Raw genomic sequence first — 19,013 nt, forward strand, 5'->3', positions numbered from 1 at the left:
GAAGTCGGGATTCATCCGATTATCGAACGACCTACCGATTGTTATGGACACGGAGTTAGGATGGGTGATAGGTGGATGCATAGACACTAGCGAGACCGAAGTCAATGTTCATACTAATGTAGCGATCACAGAAAACGTTGATCAGTTGTTGCAAAGGTTTTGGGAGATAGAAGAGATCTCTAGTGATAAGTGTGTTCGAACGGAATCAGAACGATGTGAGGAACACTTTCAGCTAACTCATAAACGAGATTAGGATGGGAATTATATCGTTCGGCTTCCATTATAAGAATCGATTGAACAACTTGGAAACTCTCGATCGATGGCTTTGAGAAGATTTTTTGCTTTGGAGAAGCAGTTAGAACTTCGTCCCGATTTGAGAGCAACGGTTATAATTTATTTAAATAAATCTGTATTCTTCACAACAACCGTAAAACCCTACCGTACAATACAGCGATACCGAACAGTTTTTTTTCACAGGTACCTGCTGTGCCTATTACCTGTTGTTTATCCAGTTTCTTAAAATAATCCGGCACATGATCCAGTTGTGTAACAAATACTGTCCATAAAACTGTATACTTCTGGAGAGCAAAAACAGGAATTATCCACCAATAATGATATAAACAGCAAATAATCGAATCATTCATGCGATAATAATGAGGATAATCATTCATGCAATAATAAATGTCAATCAATACACAAACCGCGAGACTTATTCCCCTGTTGCGCAATTGGATACGGTACGTGTTGTTCTAGCTGTAGCAAATGAACAACAGATAGAAGTGCATTAAATGGACGTCAAAACAGCTTTCCTGAATGGTCGATTGAACGAAGAAATATATATGACAACACCGGAAGGATTCGAGAATGATAGGAATCTGGTATGTCGCTTAAATAGATCGCTTTATGGGCTGAAGCAAGCTTCGAGAGCTTGGAATGAAAGATTCCATAGTTATGTTGAAAAATTAGGCTTTCTGCGCAACTTAAGCGATAAGTTTCTGTACATTAAAGGAACTGGTAATGACAAAGTTTTCTTAGTTCTTTATGTTGATGATTTGCTTGTGGTAGGACATAAACTGAAAGCAGTGAAATCTGTAAAGCAATGTCTTTCGAGCGAATTCGAGATGTCAGATATCGGTGAATTAAAGACGTTTCTCGGTATGAAGATAGAACGAAATCTGGAAAGTAAAAGTCTCCGAATTACACAGCGATTTTTTTTAGAAAATTTGCTTATTCGTTTTAACATGCGAGAGTGTAATGCAGTAGCAAGGTCTATGGAAAGCCATTTGCACTTGAAGAAAGCAAAGGAAGATGAACGTACAGATAAACCTTGCAGACAGTTGATAGGATGTCTAATGTATGTGACTTTAACGTCTAGACCAGATCTTTGTGCTACTGTAAATTATCTAAGCCAATTCCAGAGTTCCCCCAATGAGACTCATTGGAAACATGCAAAAAGAGTTTCAAGAGAGGTTAGTTTTCGAAGCAAAGCAGATTTCGCCGGTAATAGAAGCATTTGCTGACGCTGACAAACGATAGGCATTCGTTGACTGGATATGTATTTCGTGTATGCGGATCAACCGTTAGTTGGTTGACTAAAAAGCAGTCGACAATAGCGTTGTCGTCAACAGAAGCGGAATTAGTGGCGCTGAGTGTAGCCGTATGCCATGGTAAATGGCTCGTACGATTGTTGCAGGACTTGGATATAGAAATAAGGTTACCAGTTGAATATCACGAAGACAATCAATCCATGATTAGAGTAGTCGAAGACGAACGAGATAATGGGCGTTTGAAACACGTTGATGTAAAACATCGTTTCGTACATGAGGAGATTCAACGAGGGTATATTAAAGTAAGCTACATCCATACTGGTGAACAGATAGCAGACATTATGACAAAAGGTTTGCCAGTAATTGTATTTCAAAAGCATAGAGCTAGTTTAGGGTTGATGAGTTCTAAACATTGAGCGGGAGTGTTAAGATATGAAATGTTAAGAACTGCCAAAACGATACAACCTGATGAAATGTCAAAACAAGGAAGGTGTCCGCACCCGGCTAATTAGCGTTTAGCTAGTTTTGTAAGTCAGTCTTGTTTCATTTCTAGAAGAGGTTACACGAAATAGAGTTCTGCTGAAAAACACTTCTGTTAGCGTAGTTGGGTAGTTCACTGTAAATCTAATATCACATTACTTTTGATGTTTTATAAAAAAAATTACTTACTTCTTCTAAAGATGTGTACGATATTTTCGCAATTTTCTCGCTGGCTATTTCTCGCACGTACATCCTACGCCCCTGAAGGTAAACACAAACTGCGATCCCATGTCACAAAACCCAAGACCCAGAAAAGGAGGACAGCAAAATGTTGTGAGTGAGATATCATGAGAAATAGTACCACTTTGCCATGAGGGCAGCATCGTAAACGTAAAGAACGTCAGACGGCGATACTAATAACACCAAACTAGCAAAACAATCACCAGGAAAGGCACGAGCAAAAGAAAAAAGGGCATATGGCCATATACTACTGTGTCCGAAAAATAAGGTGACATTGGATATCAAATTTTGCGCGCCAAAAGAAGCCCCTTGTTTTTATTTTTCGTTTGTCAATATGTATGTTTTTGACAGATCTTCTACGTTTCAAGTCACAACTACGTAGTTTCCAGAACGGCCGTGAGAAGGTCGAAGATAAGGACCGTCCCATCCACCAGAGGGAGACAGGGAGACCAAAGAGGACCTCGACCGAAGACGCCCACGTCGTCTAAATCAAGGATTTGGTGGACAACATCTTCAAGGTTCAAGGTTTTTGCTCCACGATAATGCGCCATCCTATACGGCCATCATTTTGAGGGAGTTTTTCGCAACAACTGGCATCCATATTATTCCGCAACCGCCGCATTCGCCAGATTTGGCACCGACTTCTGACTGTTCAACATGCTAAAACGGCCGCTTCGGGGACACCGTTTTGACACTATAGAGGAGATAGAAGCCGCAGCGATGGCGGAACTAAAGGACATCCCAGAATCCACGTTTTCCACCTGCTTCGAGGAGTGGGAGAAGAGGTGGAAGAGGTGCATTGCATCGGAAGGGGATTTCTTCGAAGGTGATGACCTTCATTTGGCCTAATAAAAAAAACCATTTAAGAAAAAAACGGCGACATAGTCACTATATTTTTCGGACACAGGTGTTCGGTGTTATTTCAAAATCGTCCAAATTTTCACCTATCTTGGGTCAAAAGTCATCACCGACAATAACATTATTTCAACATCTGAAATACGCGCACAGTCTGAGGAAACTTCTCTACTGAAAACACCTAACGCGTCGAAAGATGCTGGGCCTATTTAGAACTTATATAGTTCCAGTACTTACTTACGCCTCTGAGACATGGACTTTGTCCAAAACTAACGAAACCATCTTAACCGCGTTCGAGCGAAAGATAGTCAGAAGGATTTTTGGCCCGTACGTGTGAAAGGATGGGGGAGCCACTACAATGACAAACTCTACGAGTTGTACGGCGAACTAGACGAATTAGACGCGTATTAGACTCATCAGGCTACAGTGGGCTGTTCACGTCATGAGAATGACACCGCACAATCCGGCCCCTTAACGGTCGTCCATATGAGGAGGCGTGGTAGGCCCAAATTTAAATGGAGTGATGACTATGACCCATGGGCCATAAATTGGATACTTGGCTGTACGCGTCCACCTCAAACTTAAATAATGTGGTACGAGATGGGTACAGTGTAAAGGTCGACACAACGTAGAGAAGTTCGCACGACTGAGAAGGCAACAGACACGACTCTACCGGGACTCTCGGACGAACAGCTTATGCATCACCTAACTCAGTCGGGGGAAACTCACAAGTTCTACAAGATGTTGAATGCGGCATGGAGCGGTTTAACTCCCAAGATCGCCATGTGTCGTAGTGTAGTGGGGGTCATCCTAACGGAAGAGCGAGAGGAAGTGGAAGTGCAACTTCGATGGACACCTTATAGGAGCGAATGCAGGAGATCCCAGTCCAGATATCAGTAGAGAGCCTCAATGCAACAGCCCTCACGAAAATTACGAGGTGCCCCCGCCATCCTTGGACGAAGTGCCATCAAGCAGCTGAAATGAAACAAGTCAGCTGACAGCTATGTACTGGTGGCAAATTCTTCAAGATGGGCCCGGCGAGGCCTGCCCCCATTATACATCGGCATATCGTAAGGATTTGGCTCTGGAAGGTGTCATGCGAAGCGCGGGCTTCGACATCTGGGGCACGATTTTCACCCAATAATAATAATTCCTAGGCTTCGCGGATGACATCTATATAATCGCAAGAACATCTTTGGCGGTGTGTGAGTCGTACACCCGACCGAAACGCGAGGACGATAGGATTGGATTGAGGATCAATGCGACAAAGACAAAGTTCTTGCTTGCCAGGGGCTCTGATCGTGATAGAGCCCGACTCGGAAACAGAGTATCAGTTTGACGGCGACGATCTCCAGGTGGTAGAGAAGTTCTGCTACCTTGGTACGATCGTAACTTCGGACAACAACGTAAGACTAGCGAAATCTGAAGGCGCATTGGTCAGGGAAATCGTGCCTAATATCGCATATATCGCACACTAATACGTCCGGTAGTCTTCTCTGGTCGTGAGTCTTGAACGATACGGGCGGAGGACGCCAACGCTCTCGCTATTTTCGAGCAGTGGGTGCTATAGACTATCTTAGGCGGTATTTTTGAGCAGGGAAAATGAAGGAGAATTAACCACGAGCTAGCTGCGCTGTTTGGCGGAGCAGACATCTTGACGGTGGCGAATTCCGGAAGGATTATGGCACGTGATCAGGATGCCGAATTCATGCCCTACCATGAAGGTGTTCGCCAGCGACCCATTCGACACGAGGCGCAAAGGAGCGCAACGAGTTCGTTGGCTGGCTCAGATGGAGTTGAACCTGTCGGAGATCGGATGCAACCAGGGGTGGAGGAGAGCAGCCCTGGAATAAATTTCCTGGTAAAGGATTGGTGACCAGGCCACGTCAGCACGACGTACTCAACTGTGAGCTGGCCAAGAAGAAGAAGGCTGCTCATATAAACATCTGTGACAAGGAAGAGCAATGAAGATTGGTAAAGGACAATTGATGAGCTGGTACTTAGGCGAAGTCTATCAGTTTTCAAATTAAACTAATCTTCACTCTATGGCGAAATATATCTTCTGAGGTGCCACAATCATAAACATTAAAAACCTTAATCGCGATATTGTATAGACCTCGACATCATTCACGTTTGGGAAAGGACGTCAATTGGAGAGACATAGAGAGAGCGAACAGCAGTAAAAAGGTGAACAGTGAACGGTGAATTCTTAAAAATAAAGAAAAGTGCGTTTGAGCCACATCCCGAGGACCCAAAATAAAAAATAGCTACAAATCAGAAAGAAAGCTAAAACTGGTGACCCCGACGTGATCTCGGGACAGCGACGTTCACTTTTCGAAAAGCGAGTTGCCATTCAATAGTGTACTGACGTGTTTTCGTTCCACCGAAAACTAGCTTCCCGATAGCGCAAGGTGCGCATGAAGTAGTGCAACAGAGCCCAAAAACACGAGCTAACGCATTTTGGATAATCCGACACGCCGGTACGAGCTAGAAAAATTCGTGTAGAAGTTGCGTAGGCGCATCGAAACATTAGACGCCATTTTGTTTTTTGGACCAACGTGCTTCGTAGTGTTGCCTGATCAAAGTGACGCGCGCCATCAGGCAATCTATTGTTTAAAACCACGCGTTTGCTCTGAACACGGAAAGGATGATGGAACACAGCCCGAAGAAAGAAAGCTAAAACTCTGTCAGTAACAATCTTGGTGGTGATTGTTAGCAACGGTGTGAGGTACCGGTACCAAGCGCCATAGGGCGCTATTCGAAAACTATGTGTGGCCACCGCTTGAGGACCCGCTTCAGGTCGGCTCGGCCATGAGGATAACGCGTAATTGTGAACAAAGTAGAGAAATAAATCGGGACGGTTTAGCACAAAAGCAGTTAAAGACCCGAGATCGTTGGTTTGAAGGACCAAGAAAGAAAGATTGTTGCGGGATTCGGCTTTCGGCTGTCGTGGCGAACGGACGTGTGCGAAGCAGTGACCAAACTTATAAAAGGACAGTGTGTGTAAGTGTGAGTCACAGAAAAACAATAATCAATTAGAGTGAAAAGTGAGAGTGTGTGCGGGTTTGCCGTCGCTGAGGCATGCGATGCCGAGTGAAAGACAATTGTTGAGAACTAGGGCAAAAGTGTACAGTGGTGTTGGTGTAGACACAAAAACGGATTCTATAGAATCCAAAAGAAAACGATCGTCGTCGTCAAGTTCTACCAGTTCAAACCAGTTAACAACTGAGCATGAAATGAACCCTGATGAAATGAGCGAAATGTCTGCATACCTCCATATCGGTAGATGGTTTTCGTACAGTTACCAAAAAACCAAGAAGAGTAAGTGCAAATTCTTCAGCAAAATCCTCAAAGGCTACCATGACTGGTAAGTCTAAGCCGCACGCCGGCCAATCAACCTCCCGGGTGGTAACTACCAGCTCATCCACCATATCGGTGCCCTCTACGCCGTCTAACGCTGCCGCAGCGAATGCTTCCTTGCCTCAGCGGAATTCGAGTCTTTGGCGTAGCTCGGAATTTGCCGTCCTTCCCACAGCTGCTGGGCAAGCCCGTTGCATATGACGAAGAAGGCCGATGGAACTTGGCGCCCATACGGTGACTACCGCACCCTTAACGCGCAGACGATCCCCGACCGTTATCCATTGCCTTTTCTGCAAGACTTTACAATGCAGTTGCAGACAATCTTCTCGAAAATCGATCGGCACAAGGCCTATCATCAAATCCCATTGCACCCGGACGACATACCGAAAACAGCGATCACCACCCCGTTCGATTTGTTTGAGTTTACTACGATGCATTTTGGACTAAGGAACTGAGCCTTCTCGAAGAAGTTCGAGAAAGCACAGCTAAAATACTCGACCTACGACCGGGAGCTGACAGCCGCCTACCTCGCCGTACGACATTTTCGCCATCAGTTAGAGGGTCGTGAATTCCGTATTTATACGGACCACAAACCGCTAACTTACGCCTTCCGCCAATCCCACGATAGCACATCGACACGAAAAACTCGCCAACTGGATTTCATCGGACAATTCACCAACGATATTCGGCACGTAGCAGGAGAAGACAATATCACCGCCGACCTTCTATCTCGAATCGAAGCCGCACACGCGTCGCATACCATCGACTACGAACAGCTAGCCGAAGAACAAATCCGTGACACGGAGCTACAGGACTTGCTGAGTGGCAGAACACCAACCGACCTTCAGCTGCAGAAGACACCTATTCCCGGTAGCACTAAATCCTTGTATGCTGATTGTCCTGAAGGTATAATTAGCCCTTACGTAACGGAAACATTCCGGAAGCCACTTCTACACGCAGTCCACGATCTGAGCCACCCAGGAGTAAGAGCCACCTCCAAATTAATGACAGAAAGATTTGTTTGGGTGAGCATCAAATGGGAGACCCAGGAGTTCGTAAAAAGTTGCATTGCCTGCAAGCGAGCCAAAGTAGGACGCCATGCGAAGAGCCCACTGGTACGGTACCCGACAACAGCTGCTAGGTTCGCGCACATCAACGTCGACATCATTGGACCGTTCCCCGTCAGCAATGGCAACCGCTATTGTCTGACCATCATCGACCGTTTCACCCGTTGGCCCGAAGCTGTACCGATTCCAGACATTACCGCGACAACTGTTGTTTCGGCACTGCTACAGCATTGGATCGCCCGGTTTGGAGTACCATCGTACATCACCACGGACCAAGGCAGACAATTCGAGTCATCCTTGTTCAAGGAACTAACTCGAACACTCGGCACAAAGCAGATTCGAACAACTGGTTATCATATCAGGCGAACGGGTTAATTGAGCGATTGCACCGCACATTGAAGGCAGCCATCTGCTGCAAAGACACAACGAGATGGAGCGATCATCTACCTCCAATCCTGCTGGGACTACGAACCACCCATAAAGAAGACATCAACGCATCACCTGCCGAGCAGGTCTATGGTACGACACTCACCATCCCAGCCGAGTTCCTCGCCGAGAAGCCACCGCTAGCCGACCAATCGGACTTCGCCAAAACACTGCAAGAAGCGATGAACAACATCCGTCCGCCGAAAACCGCCTGGCATTCTAACCGGACCGCATTTGTACACGCCGACCTAAACAAATGCTCCCACGTGTTTCTACGCAACGATACCGTCCGCCCTGCCCTGACGACACCTTATCAAGGACCGTACCGGATTCTCAAACGAGGCCCAAAATCTTTCCAGATTTTGCATAATGGACATCCCTCGTTCGTATCCATCGCCCGCTTGAAACCCGCTTATACCACCGGAGAAGATACTACACCAGCCGAACAGCCCCGACCCTTTGAAGAACCCATGATGACCTCACAACGCGCAACAACAACGGTCGATCCACTATCGCCTGAGCAACCGTCCGCAACCTGTGAGCCTTCGTCCAGCGCGATCCCAACTAGCCAGACCCAGCCACAGCCAATATTACGACGGACAACCGAGGACAACAAACCGACCGGAGTTACCAAATCGCAACGCAGAGTTGTGATCCCCCTGCGATACCGGTAACACCGCTCTAGGAGGGGAGTACTGTGGCGTCCAAGGCAAATAGCCAGGACACAGAGAACCGCCATCTAGGGTTAAATAGGGAAAACGAACAAAATTTTTAATTGGATAACATATGGTGCAAGACAGCTACCGTGTGCGAAATAACAATAAGATCCTTGTTTGTAGGAGAATCACCAAGACTAGAACAAAGGATAGTGGAACGAAGGAATAGGCAAACAAACGAAAAACAGACAGGATCAAACACGAATTGTAAGGAGACAGGAAAGTTCGAGACATAGCCAGCACAGTATAAAAGCGGTGGCATGTCCGAACGAAAAGTAGTTATCGTTTCCCCGTCAACCGACTAACATCCCGCTGCAACCCCAAGGAAGACCGAAGAGTGGCTAAGTCCCAACAAAGAAGGAAGGAGGAATAAAAGAAGGGCTCCGAACAACGGAAAAAACCCCCTAAATGGTAATCCGCGGTCTGCCCCTCATGGAACTTGATGATATCAAGGCAGAAGTAATAGAACAGCACCACCTTGAAGTGTTAGAAGTGTTTCGTATCAAACGACGCAACGAAGAAACCTTGCCATACCACAATCAACTTTATCTAGTGCATTTTAAGCGTGGTTCTTGCACTATTGCTGGATTAGAGGCTGTGAAATGCATACAGTCTGTTATAGTTCGTTGGGCAGTCTACAGAAACGGTCATAAAGGCCCTGTTCAGTGTGGCAGATGTCAAGGGTTGTATCCCTACTGCCATATCCAAGCTCGCTGCGCTATATGCGCCTTAGACCAGCTTACTGATTTATGTCCTACCAAAGAAACCACAAAGGACTTAAAATGCTCAAACTGCCAGGGACATCACCGGGCTAATGATTCAGAATGTCCAAAGTGGGCAAAGTTCATACAAATCTGCCAACAGGCAAGTTCGCGCACAAACAGACAGGCATATAACGTACGATCGATGCCACCACCACCACCAAAAACCGCACAAAACTTTCCGCCGCTCCAAACGATCGCACCGCCCTCTGCTTCTCGCAGTACCGTACGATCTACTGCTGTTCCTATAGTGCCGCTAGGTTTTCAATACAACCTAGCTCAGCGTCTTGTGGCTGCACAACAGATGGAACCAACCCCATCACAAGAAGATTCCTTGTATGACGCTGGTACACTTTTGGTCATCTTCAAGGAAATGTCGGTTAAGTTGAAAGGGTCCCGCTCAAAACACGATCAAATTGCTGTCCTCGGAGAGCTTCTTATCCGCTATGGGTAGCTTAAAAATAGTGATACGGAATGCACACTCAGTGAAAGAAAAAAAAAATACCGCTATGCGACTTTCTGCATCGCCACAATATAGACGTTGCATTAGTGGTAGAGACGTTCCTTAAACCCAACGTGAGTTTTTCTGTACCAGACTACATTACTCATAGACTTGATTGTATAAGCTCAAATGGCAGTGGTGTGGCCATTATCATCCGGCGTAGTATTAATCACACACTCATACCTTTCTTTAATATCAAGTTAATAGATGCATTGGGAATTAGAATATCAGCGAGTATCGGAGTTTTGCAAATAGTTGCAGCCTATTGTCCCCAGCAATGCAACAGCAAGCTTGCGACTGTTTTCCAACAAGAACTGAGTCATATGGCCAGTACCAACACTAAGACCATCATTGGAGGCGACTTGAATGCCAAGCATCACCTATGGGGAAATCTACGATGTAACCGAAATGGGATACTACTCTCAGATGTGGCACAACTCGGACTCTTCACGATTGAGTACCCTGACAAGGCAACCCACATTCCAACTCGTGGGAAATCCGGCGTACTCGACATATTCCTCACAAATGTTCCAATCATCAAACCGATCGCTATCGACGAGCTCAACTCGGACCACTTCCCCGTTATTACGGAAGTGGAAATCAATTGTTCCAAAATTCCACCACCTTTTCGAAGGATCTACTCAAAGGCAAATTGGATACAGTTTGGTAGAATCGTAGATCGGAGTACCGACTCAACTGAAGTGACAACAATTGAAGACATCGATTGAGCCATTACCGCTCTGGAGGGAGCAATAAAGTCTGCAGTAGCAGAAACAGTGCCTGAAGTGCGGGTCAAAGGCACCATCATTCAACTAGATGACCACACAAGACTACTAATCAAGCTTCGCAATCAACTAAGACGACAATACCAACGTACTGGAGAGACGGACAAGAAACATCATGCAGCTGTTCTGGCCAGGGTCATCTCTGCTCGAGTCGATGATATACACAACAATAATTTTGGTTCAAAAATGGCTGCTCTTGGCAAAAATACCAATACAATGTGGAAAGTTCAAAAAATCTTGAAAAACAAGCCTATACCTATGCCCCCCTTGGTTGACAATTCAGGTAAAATGCTGTTAACTGGTTTAGAAAAAGCGAATGCCCTTTCATTTCAGTTCGCAAGCCCATAGACTTGGTGACCGTATAAATAGTAACATGGAATCAATAGTAATACAATCAGTTTCACAACTGAAAAATACACAGCCACCAATGGCAGTCGAAGAGTCTGTAACTGTGAATGAGGTAATTTCCTCTTTGAAAGGACTAAAAAACCTAAAGGCACCAGAGTTTGACGGACTGTTCAACATTATGCTCAAGCATTTCAGGATTAAAGCTCTTACCTTAATTGCTAACATCTTTACTAGATGCTTAAAGCTTGGTTACTTTCCGGATGTGTGGAAACACGCCAAAGTCATTCCCATACTTAAACCAGGGAAGGATCCGACGCTGCCTTCTAGTTATCGCGGCATAAGCCTTCTCTCGGCTTTGGGGAAGTTGTTTGAGAAAGTGATTAACATAAGATTAAAAGATGCTGTTGCCGAACTCAATATCCTACCTCCCCAGCAATTCGGTTTTAGACATGGTCACTCTACCAGTTATCTACTACTAATATTCTTCAATACCATCCAACAGAACAAAACTTGGGTCGAAATCATCAGCCATTGTTGTTCTCGATGTAGAAAAAGCATTTGACAATGTGTGGCATGATGGCCTCATCTTTAAATTACTGAGTTTCGGCATCCCAGATCATATAGTCAGGCTGCTGCAGAGCTACCTTTATGGAAGGTCGTACGAGGTAACAATGGGAACAAACAAATCTAGCATCGAAAATATTCCGGCAGGAGTACCACAGGGCAGTATATTGGGTCCCTTACTCTATATCTTGTATACAGCCGATCTACCAGTGATTCCCGCAACATGGAAGATTGCTGTAAATCAAAGTAAAACACAAGCAATAATAGTACCATATAAACTAAAAACGAAATATTTAAACCCCAATATTCAAATAACAATCGCGGGAACTGCAATAAATTGGAAAAAAGATGTAAAATACCTTGGTATAACATTTGATCATGGATTCTGCCTCCAACCTCGGATGAGAACGGACGCTCTCCTGATTTACTCCCGCGTGCTGAAGAATACTTGGATCATCGACCCAGCGCACTTTCATCCCGGCTTGTAATACCTCGATGGTGTTGAGTGTAGTATTGCTTACTAGCAGCGTGTATCCTCAGTTTCGTTTGTGTGAGTGAAAGTTATACGAAGCTAGTGCTTACACAGCACTAGCAACGCGTTGTGTATATAGTTAACCTGTTTGTCATCGTAGTCGTATCGTACCGTCACGATCACGATAAGCGATCACGATAAGCGTTTAGATACGATAAGCGTTTAGATACGATAGCGACAACCGTGCTGTGATGTGAGTGTTATTATCTGTGTCCCGTACGCTGCCTTATTCCCTAGCGAACTAGAGCGGAATGATGGAAGAAGAAGAAACAGATGGATTTACACCTGTTAAAAGGAAGAAAGCGGGGCAGAGTTCGCCTGGCGACTGCCCAATTAACGTGGATATTTTCTCGACGAATAGTCAAATGAGACAAACTCATCGTCCCCGTGCATACCCGCCATCTTGGGAGGGACGATAGGATATCTTCTTCATGCCTCGGGAAAAACCAATGGACATAAGGGTAATAGCCAAGGCAATTTTTAAAAAATATAAAGACGTTCTTGATGTTTTTGGGGTACGCATGAACAAAATAAGAGTAACGGCTAAGGATAGAACACAAGCAAACGCAATTGCCTCGGATCCAGAATTTACGGAACACTACCGAGTTTACATCCCCGGTAGTTCGGTTGAAGTGGTAGGAGTAGTTGAGAACTTCGACTATCCGATCGAAGACATTGCCAAATACGGGAAAGGAGCTTTCCATACCCCTAACATCCCTTTCGTGAAAGTCCTCGAAGCAAATAAATTATTTGCTTCAGTGCTATCTGAAGGAATCAAAACGTACCGCGAAACAACATCGGTACGGATAACATTCGAAGGTACTATTTTGCCCAAGTACCTCATAATTGAGGGGCTTCGTGTACCAGTAACGCGACCGTACATACCTAGGGTATCCACTTGCACTAGATGCAGTCGGATCGGCCATTCGGAACCATTTTGCTCCAATAAAATTACGTGTGGCAAATGTAAAGGATCACATCTAACGGTTGATTGTCAAGCTCCAGAGCAGAGATGTCCTCACTGCAAGGAGTCTTGGCATGAAGTATCCTTATGCCCAGAATACAAACTGATAAGCAAAGAACAAAAAAAGACAATTAATGAAAGAACAAGGGGCTCTTATGCTGATGGCCATAAAGGGACAGACATCAACCATTTTCAGGCCCTTACGGACATGGAAGCAGTAACCTCCTCCATAGCAGGGCCCTCTTCAATAAGGGCTCCTTTGAGAGTGGACAGGAAAATTTACCGCACAAGGAGAGGCCTTTCACGAAAGTTACTGGGAAAAACTACTCTAAAAAATAAATCCCAGAAACTAGCATCATCCACACTTGCTACCCAATGTAAGACCCTCCCTTTGCAAAACCAATCCCCAGAGCCCAGAATTCAAACCAATCCCCAAAAGCCAAAACATCGTAGATCTAATGATACTAGATCAAATTTGGCTTTTTCTGATGAACCCCGAGATTACACCCAGCAGCCATCTCTTACAGAGATACTTGTAGCTTTGTTGGAAACGCTTAACCTCTGTGAAACCTGGCTATCATCCGATATAAACATAACCTTCCCGGGATATAATCTAATCCGTCAAGATCGCCTTTCAAGGGGTGGAGGAGTGTTAATTGGGATAAAAAGGAGTCACACCTTCTCCCGAATAACAACCCCTGAACAGGACATCGTGGAAAACGTCGCAATTAAGGCAAACATAGGCGGTCTTGAAATTTCCGTTGCATCGATATATATCCCGCCGATAGCCAGGGATGAACAAAGAATGATGGAAAAGATCAAAAAGGATCTTGAAAATCTTGCTTCGGTTTTGCCTGAACCTTTTTTAATACTAGGGGACTTCAACTCTCATGGTATTGTTTGGGGTGGAGACAAAGATGATGTCCGAGCACCAATTATTCAACAGTTTTGCGACGATTTGGACCTAAAGATATTAAACTCTGGAGAGCCAACTAGGGTATCAACGCCTATGACACGACCAAGTGCTCTGGATTTGTCTCTATGTACATCGTCATTAGCCTTTAACAACAATTTAAAATGGAAGGTTATACAAGATCCTATTGGCAGTGATCATCTACCGATTTTGATCTCGATCACCAAAGGCATTCACCGAGTCCACACGTTTTCTGCTAAATGTGACTTAGCACGAAACATCGACTGGAAGAGATACGGCGAACTAGTGGCTGCTTCGCTATCACTTGTAGACCACAATTTATCTCCCTTAGAGGAGTACCAAAATCTCGCTCCGTGTATAAACGAGTGCGCCCTTGAAGCCCAAACAAGGAGCACCCACCAAGCAAGCACTTATAAAAAACCTCCCACTCCTTGGTGGGACAAGGATTGTCAAGCAGCCTTTAAAGCAAAAAGGAAGGCAGTTTTAGAATATAGAAACATGGGCTCTAGACATCTTTATGAAAAATATAGAGGTCTTGAGAAAACATGCAAAAACTTGTTAAAAGCGAAAAAACGTGGATATTGGCGTAAATTTGTTAATAACCTTAATCCTTCCTGCTCGCTTAGTTTGCTATGGAAAACGGCTAAAAGGATGCGAAACTGTAACGTAGAAAATGAGGACGAACATTTTTCTGGTGATTGGCTTGAGAAATTTGCTCACAAATTCTGCCCTGACTTCGTCCCTGCGGATAAGTTCGAACAAAATTCGCTTGGAACTGTTCCTGAATTGGACACATCATTCACCATGGTTGAACTATCGCTGGCCCTCCTATCTTGCAGAAACTCTGCACCAGGTGTAGATCGAATCAATAATAAATTGATCCTAAATCTACCGGACATGGCAAAGAAGCATTTATTGAGTCTCTACAATAGGTTGCTTGAACACAATATCATTCCGCCAGAGTGGAGGGAAGTGAAAGTGGTAACCATCTTGAAACCGGGCAAACCGGCATCAGATCATCGGTCATATCGACCAATAGCTTTGCTCTCATGTCTTCGAAAGCCCTTCGAAAAGATGATTCTTCTGCGTTTAGAGAAGTGGTTAGAAACAAACAACCTCCTCTCAAGTACCCAATATGGTTTTCGTAAAGGCAAAGGTACGAACGACTGCTTAGCATTGCTAGTTATGGAAATTGAACTGGCACATGCACGAAAACAGAATATGAGTTCCGTATTCCTAGATATACAGGGGGCTTTTGACTCAGTCTCTCCTCACATACTGTGTCATAAATTAGAAAATGCTGGAATAAGCCCAAAATTAAATAACGTGTTATTCAACTTAATATCGGAAAAGGCAATGAATTTTGATAACGGTCACGTTCAACTGAGGCGGACCAGTTTTCACGGACTAGCACAAGGGTCCTGTTTAAGCCCCCTGTTATACAATTTCTACGTAAGTGACATAGTCTCGTGTCTTACACCCAATTGTAGTCTAAGGCAACTAGCGGATGACGGCGTTTTATCAATCGCAAGCAGGGACGCCAATGAAATCCAAGATTCCTTACAAACCACGCTTAACAATTTGTCAGTATGGTCTCATAACCTAGGTATCGAATTTTCTGCAGATAAAACTAAAATGGTTACCTTTTTCTTCTTTAGCGATACTGCGAAAAACAGAGAGAAAAAATTATATAAACCCGATATCACTATTTTTCTCTATGATAAAAAGATAGACATTGCCGAAGATTTTAGATACCTCGGGGTTTGGTTCAATTCCCGACTTAATTGGAATAAGCACATACGATATTTAGTACAAAAGTGCACGAGAAGAATCAATTTCTTAAGAACAATTACTGGTTTCTGGTGGGGAGCACATCCAACTGATGTGTTACGTTTATATAAAACCACAATACGATCCGTTTTGGAATATGGAAGTATATGTTTCCACTGGGCGTCTAAAACGCATCTAATAACATTAGAAAGAATCCAGTACCGAAGCTTGAGAATCATCATGGGCAGTATGAAATCTACTCATAACATGTCCTTGGAAGTGATGTCCGGCGTGATGCCCCTAAAACTACGGTTTTTGTACCTTTCGCTCCGACGACTTTCCGTATCAAATCTTTTGGTGATATAGAATTTCAAATCGTTACTAGAGACACAATCCAAAAGCAAAATCATGGATTTATACCATGATTTTGTTTCATTACAGGCACATCCTAGCGCTTTAACAACATCTTATCGTGTCGCGCTTCCAGAGACCTACAGTTCCCTTTTAAACATCGATTCCTCAATGACAGAGGAAACTAGGGCTGTCCCGGATAGTCTTCGCTGGATGAAAATTCCCAGCATCTTTGTGGACAAGTATGGTTATATAGACAATCATAAACAGTATTTTACTGATGGTTCATCCTCAGAGAATGGTACTGATTTCGGTGTTTTTAACACAACCACGGAAGTTTTTCACAAATTAAGGCAACCGTGCTCAATTTATATTGCTGAGCTAGCAGCAATATTTTTTGCACTATTGCTTATTAGTGCCAGACCGCCAGATGAGTATTTTATCTTCACAGACAGCCTCAGCGCTGTTGAAGCATTCAAAACAGTGAAGTCTGTTAAGAGCCCAGACTATTTTGTACAAAAAATTCTAGAAGTCCTAAGCTCCTTGTTGTTGGTTTCACCAAAAATTTCCTTACGACCCTGGTTTGACGGGCTCTCTGAAAGTAGAGCTTTCATCCGCATGATGTCAAGACTCATGTCTAATCATTTTGCTTTGAACGCTCACCTTCAGCGTATAAACCTGGCACCAACGAAGGTTTGCGATTGCGAGAAAGGCCATCACGATATAGACCATCTAATATGGTCTTGTAAAGACTTCGCCGATGCCAGAAGCTCACTTCTGACGGTTGTTGCAGCAAATAACAGGAAACCAAATGTTCCAATAAGGGACATTCTGGCGTCAAGAGACCTGCCGTACATGAAAATTATTTATAGATTCGCTAGAGAATACGGCTTAATGCTTACGGCCGCTCGACAATACGGCAACAGACCGTAATACTTGAAATAAATAAAATAAATAAAAATAAATAACATTTGATCATAAACTAATATTTAAAGCTCACACTAACAACATCAAATTGAAATGTCTCACGTTAAAAAAAAAATTGTATCCACTTATTAATCGTCGATCTCGTCTTTCTCGCACAAATAGAATAATAATTTACAAACAGGTATTTATCCCAACAGTAACATATGGTATTACAGTTTGGAAATCATGTGCTAGAATGCATAAAAAGAAAATATAAACATGTTTAAACAAGGTACTCCGAATGTTAACAAATGCCCCATTTATGACTAGACTTACAGACCTATATTGTTTAACCAGCACAATGTCATTAGATGACTTGGTCCTTAAAATTACAAAATGTACAAGAAACGCGTTATTTCATTCAGTACATGAAACAATACGAAATATTTCCTTATGAATTTAACTAGTTTTAGTGTGTTGAGTTAGGCGTAGATTAGGTTAAAGATTAAGATATTAGTTGTTAGGATTTATGCAAACGATCGTTAAAAACGTACTAAACTGCAATTATTAAGATAAACCGAAATGACTTGAAGGTACAAATAATGAAGTAGAAATAGACGTTGAAAAGCAAGAGTGCTGTATCTCGCGGAACTAAATTTTGTAACTGATTTTTGGAAAAATAATAAACAGTTTGATGATGATGAAAAATTGTTGCAGGACGCGGTGATATTTCTAGTTGCAGGACGCAACATCACTCAATTCACGTTTCTTTTGTAGCGAACAGTAAATAAACCATGAATACCTCGCGACAACCATATTTTTATGTGTATCGTTAGATTTTGTTAGATTTGAAGTTCAAGAAATCTAATATAAAACTATTTTCTATATCAGAGGCAGTGTTACCGCAACACTTTATTTGCCCTTTCTATTACATATTTTAAGATCAAATAAATCCATCAATACATTGAATGAACATCGATTCTTTATAACTACTCACATCCATCAGCAAACAAAGGACAGTCATATGTTACTACATCACTAAACATACTTTCCTCTTTTTGAAGTTCTTGTTGATAACATTGAATAGTAGTGCTGCGAAAGAAACAAGATTGAGATTTAATTGTTGGTTAAACACTCGCTAATAGCATCATACACATACTCAGTGTCTCGTTTTATCTCTTTCAGCATATCAATAAATCCTGTGATCGACAGTTCCTCCTCATTGACGTTCTGCTGTTTACCATTCAATTCGGATTGCATGGAATGCTTTTTAGACCGCATTTCACGAATTCTTTCACGAAATTCTTCCAATGCACCCTCGAGTTCTCCTGATTGCTGTTCAATTGTATGATTACTTTCTGTGTAAAAAAGCGAAATTCCCGGCGTTCGGTAACTTACCATTTGTGCAAACAATTTCTCCAGTTCTTTCCCGTTGTTTGCTATTTGCTCTCTCTTGTTGATAATATTTTCCGAATTATTCATCTTCCATAAGGACGAAGCGGTTGCCACAAACGAGTTGCTCTTCGAAATTGACGTGTCGTTTTCGTTCATCGTTTTCAGAATTGCCACATCGCCTAGGAAATGATTTTTATCGTCTGTATCCACATTTTGGTTTCCTCAGTTCGTTGTTAATGTTATCTAGAAACTCACCGACTGCTACAATACTATTAATTGTAGACTTCAGATAGTTCTGCGACAGTAACCAAACAATAGTGCTTTCGATCTGATCCAGCTCTTCGTCTACTTCTCTATGCTGTAAGTGCAAATACAATTTAACCACATTAAACAATGTATCGCCAGCCCTGGTTAGCACAACCTACCAAACATGCCAACTCTTCCTCGCTTTCGATGACCGATGCCATTTTGCTCCTGTTTTAGCGAATAATCAAACGTTTTTTCGTCTTT

The 19,013-nt window shown here is 43.3% G+C and overlaps 1 protein-coding gene across 1 annotated transcript; it reads right to left on the reverse strand.

The window, feature by feature from the left end:
* Positions 1–18,097: 18,097 nt before the first annotated feature.
* On the reverse strand, positions 18,098–18,970 carry LOC128715172 (uncharacterized). Its single transcript, XM_053810054.1, has 5 exons — positions 18,929–18,970; positions 18,759–18,861; positions 18,507–18,682; positions 18,268–18,443; positions 18,098–18,200 (listed from the first exon to the last, which is right to left on the reverse strand). The coding sequence occupies exons 1-5, from the start codon at positions 18,968–18,970 to the stop codon at positions 18,098–18,100; spliced, it is 600 nt and encodes a 199-aa protein (XP_053666029.1).
* Between the last annotated feature and the right edge of the window lie 43 nt (positions 18,971–19,013).

This window comes from Anopheles marshallii, chromosome 3 (genome assembly GCF_943734725.1).
Source record: "Anopheles marshallii chromosome 3, idAnoMarsDA_429_01, whole genome shotgun sequence".
In the NCBI taxonomy this organism is placed as follows: domain Eukaryota; kingdom Metazoa; phylum Arthropoda; class Insecta; order Diptera; family Culicidae; genus Anopheles; species Anopheles marshallii.

What these genes read in the sequence shown, in the direction of transcription:
- LOC128715172 (XM_053810054.1), bottom strand. Translation starts at nt 18,970, where the DNA reads ATGGCATCGGTCATCGAAAGCGAGGAAGAGTTGGCATGTTTG. An exon ending in TAATAGTATTGTAGCAGTCG is followed by an intron (nt 18,683 to 18,758) that starts GTGAGTTTCTAG and finishes ATCATTTCCTAG; the next exon opens with GCGATGTGGCAATTCTGAAA. An exon ending in AGAAATTGTTTGCACAAATG is followed by an intron (nt 18,444 to 18,506) that starts GTAAGTTACCGA and finishes ACAATTGAACAG; the next exon opens with CAATCAGGAGAACTCGAGGG.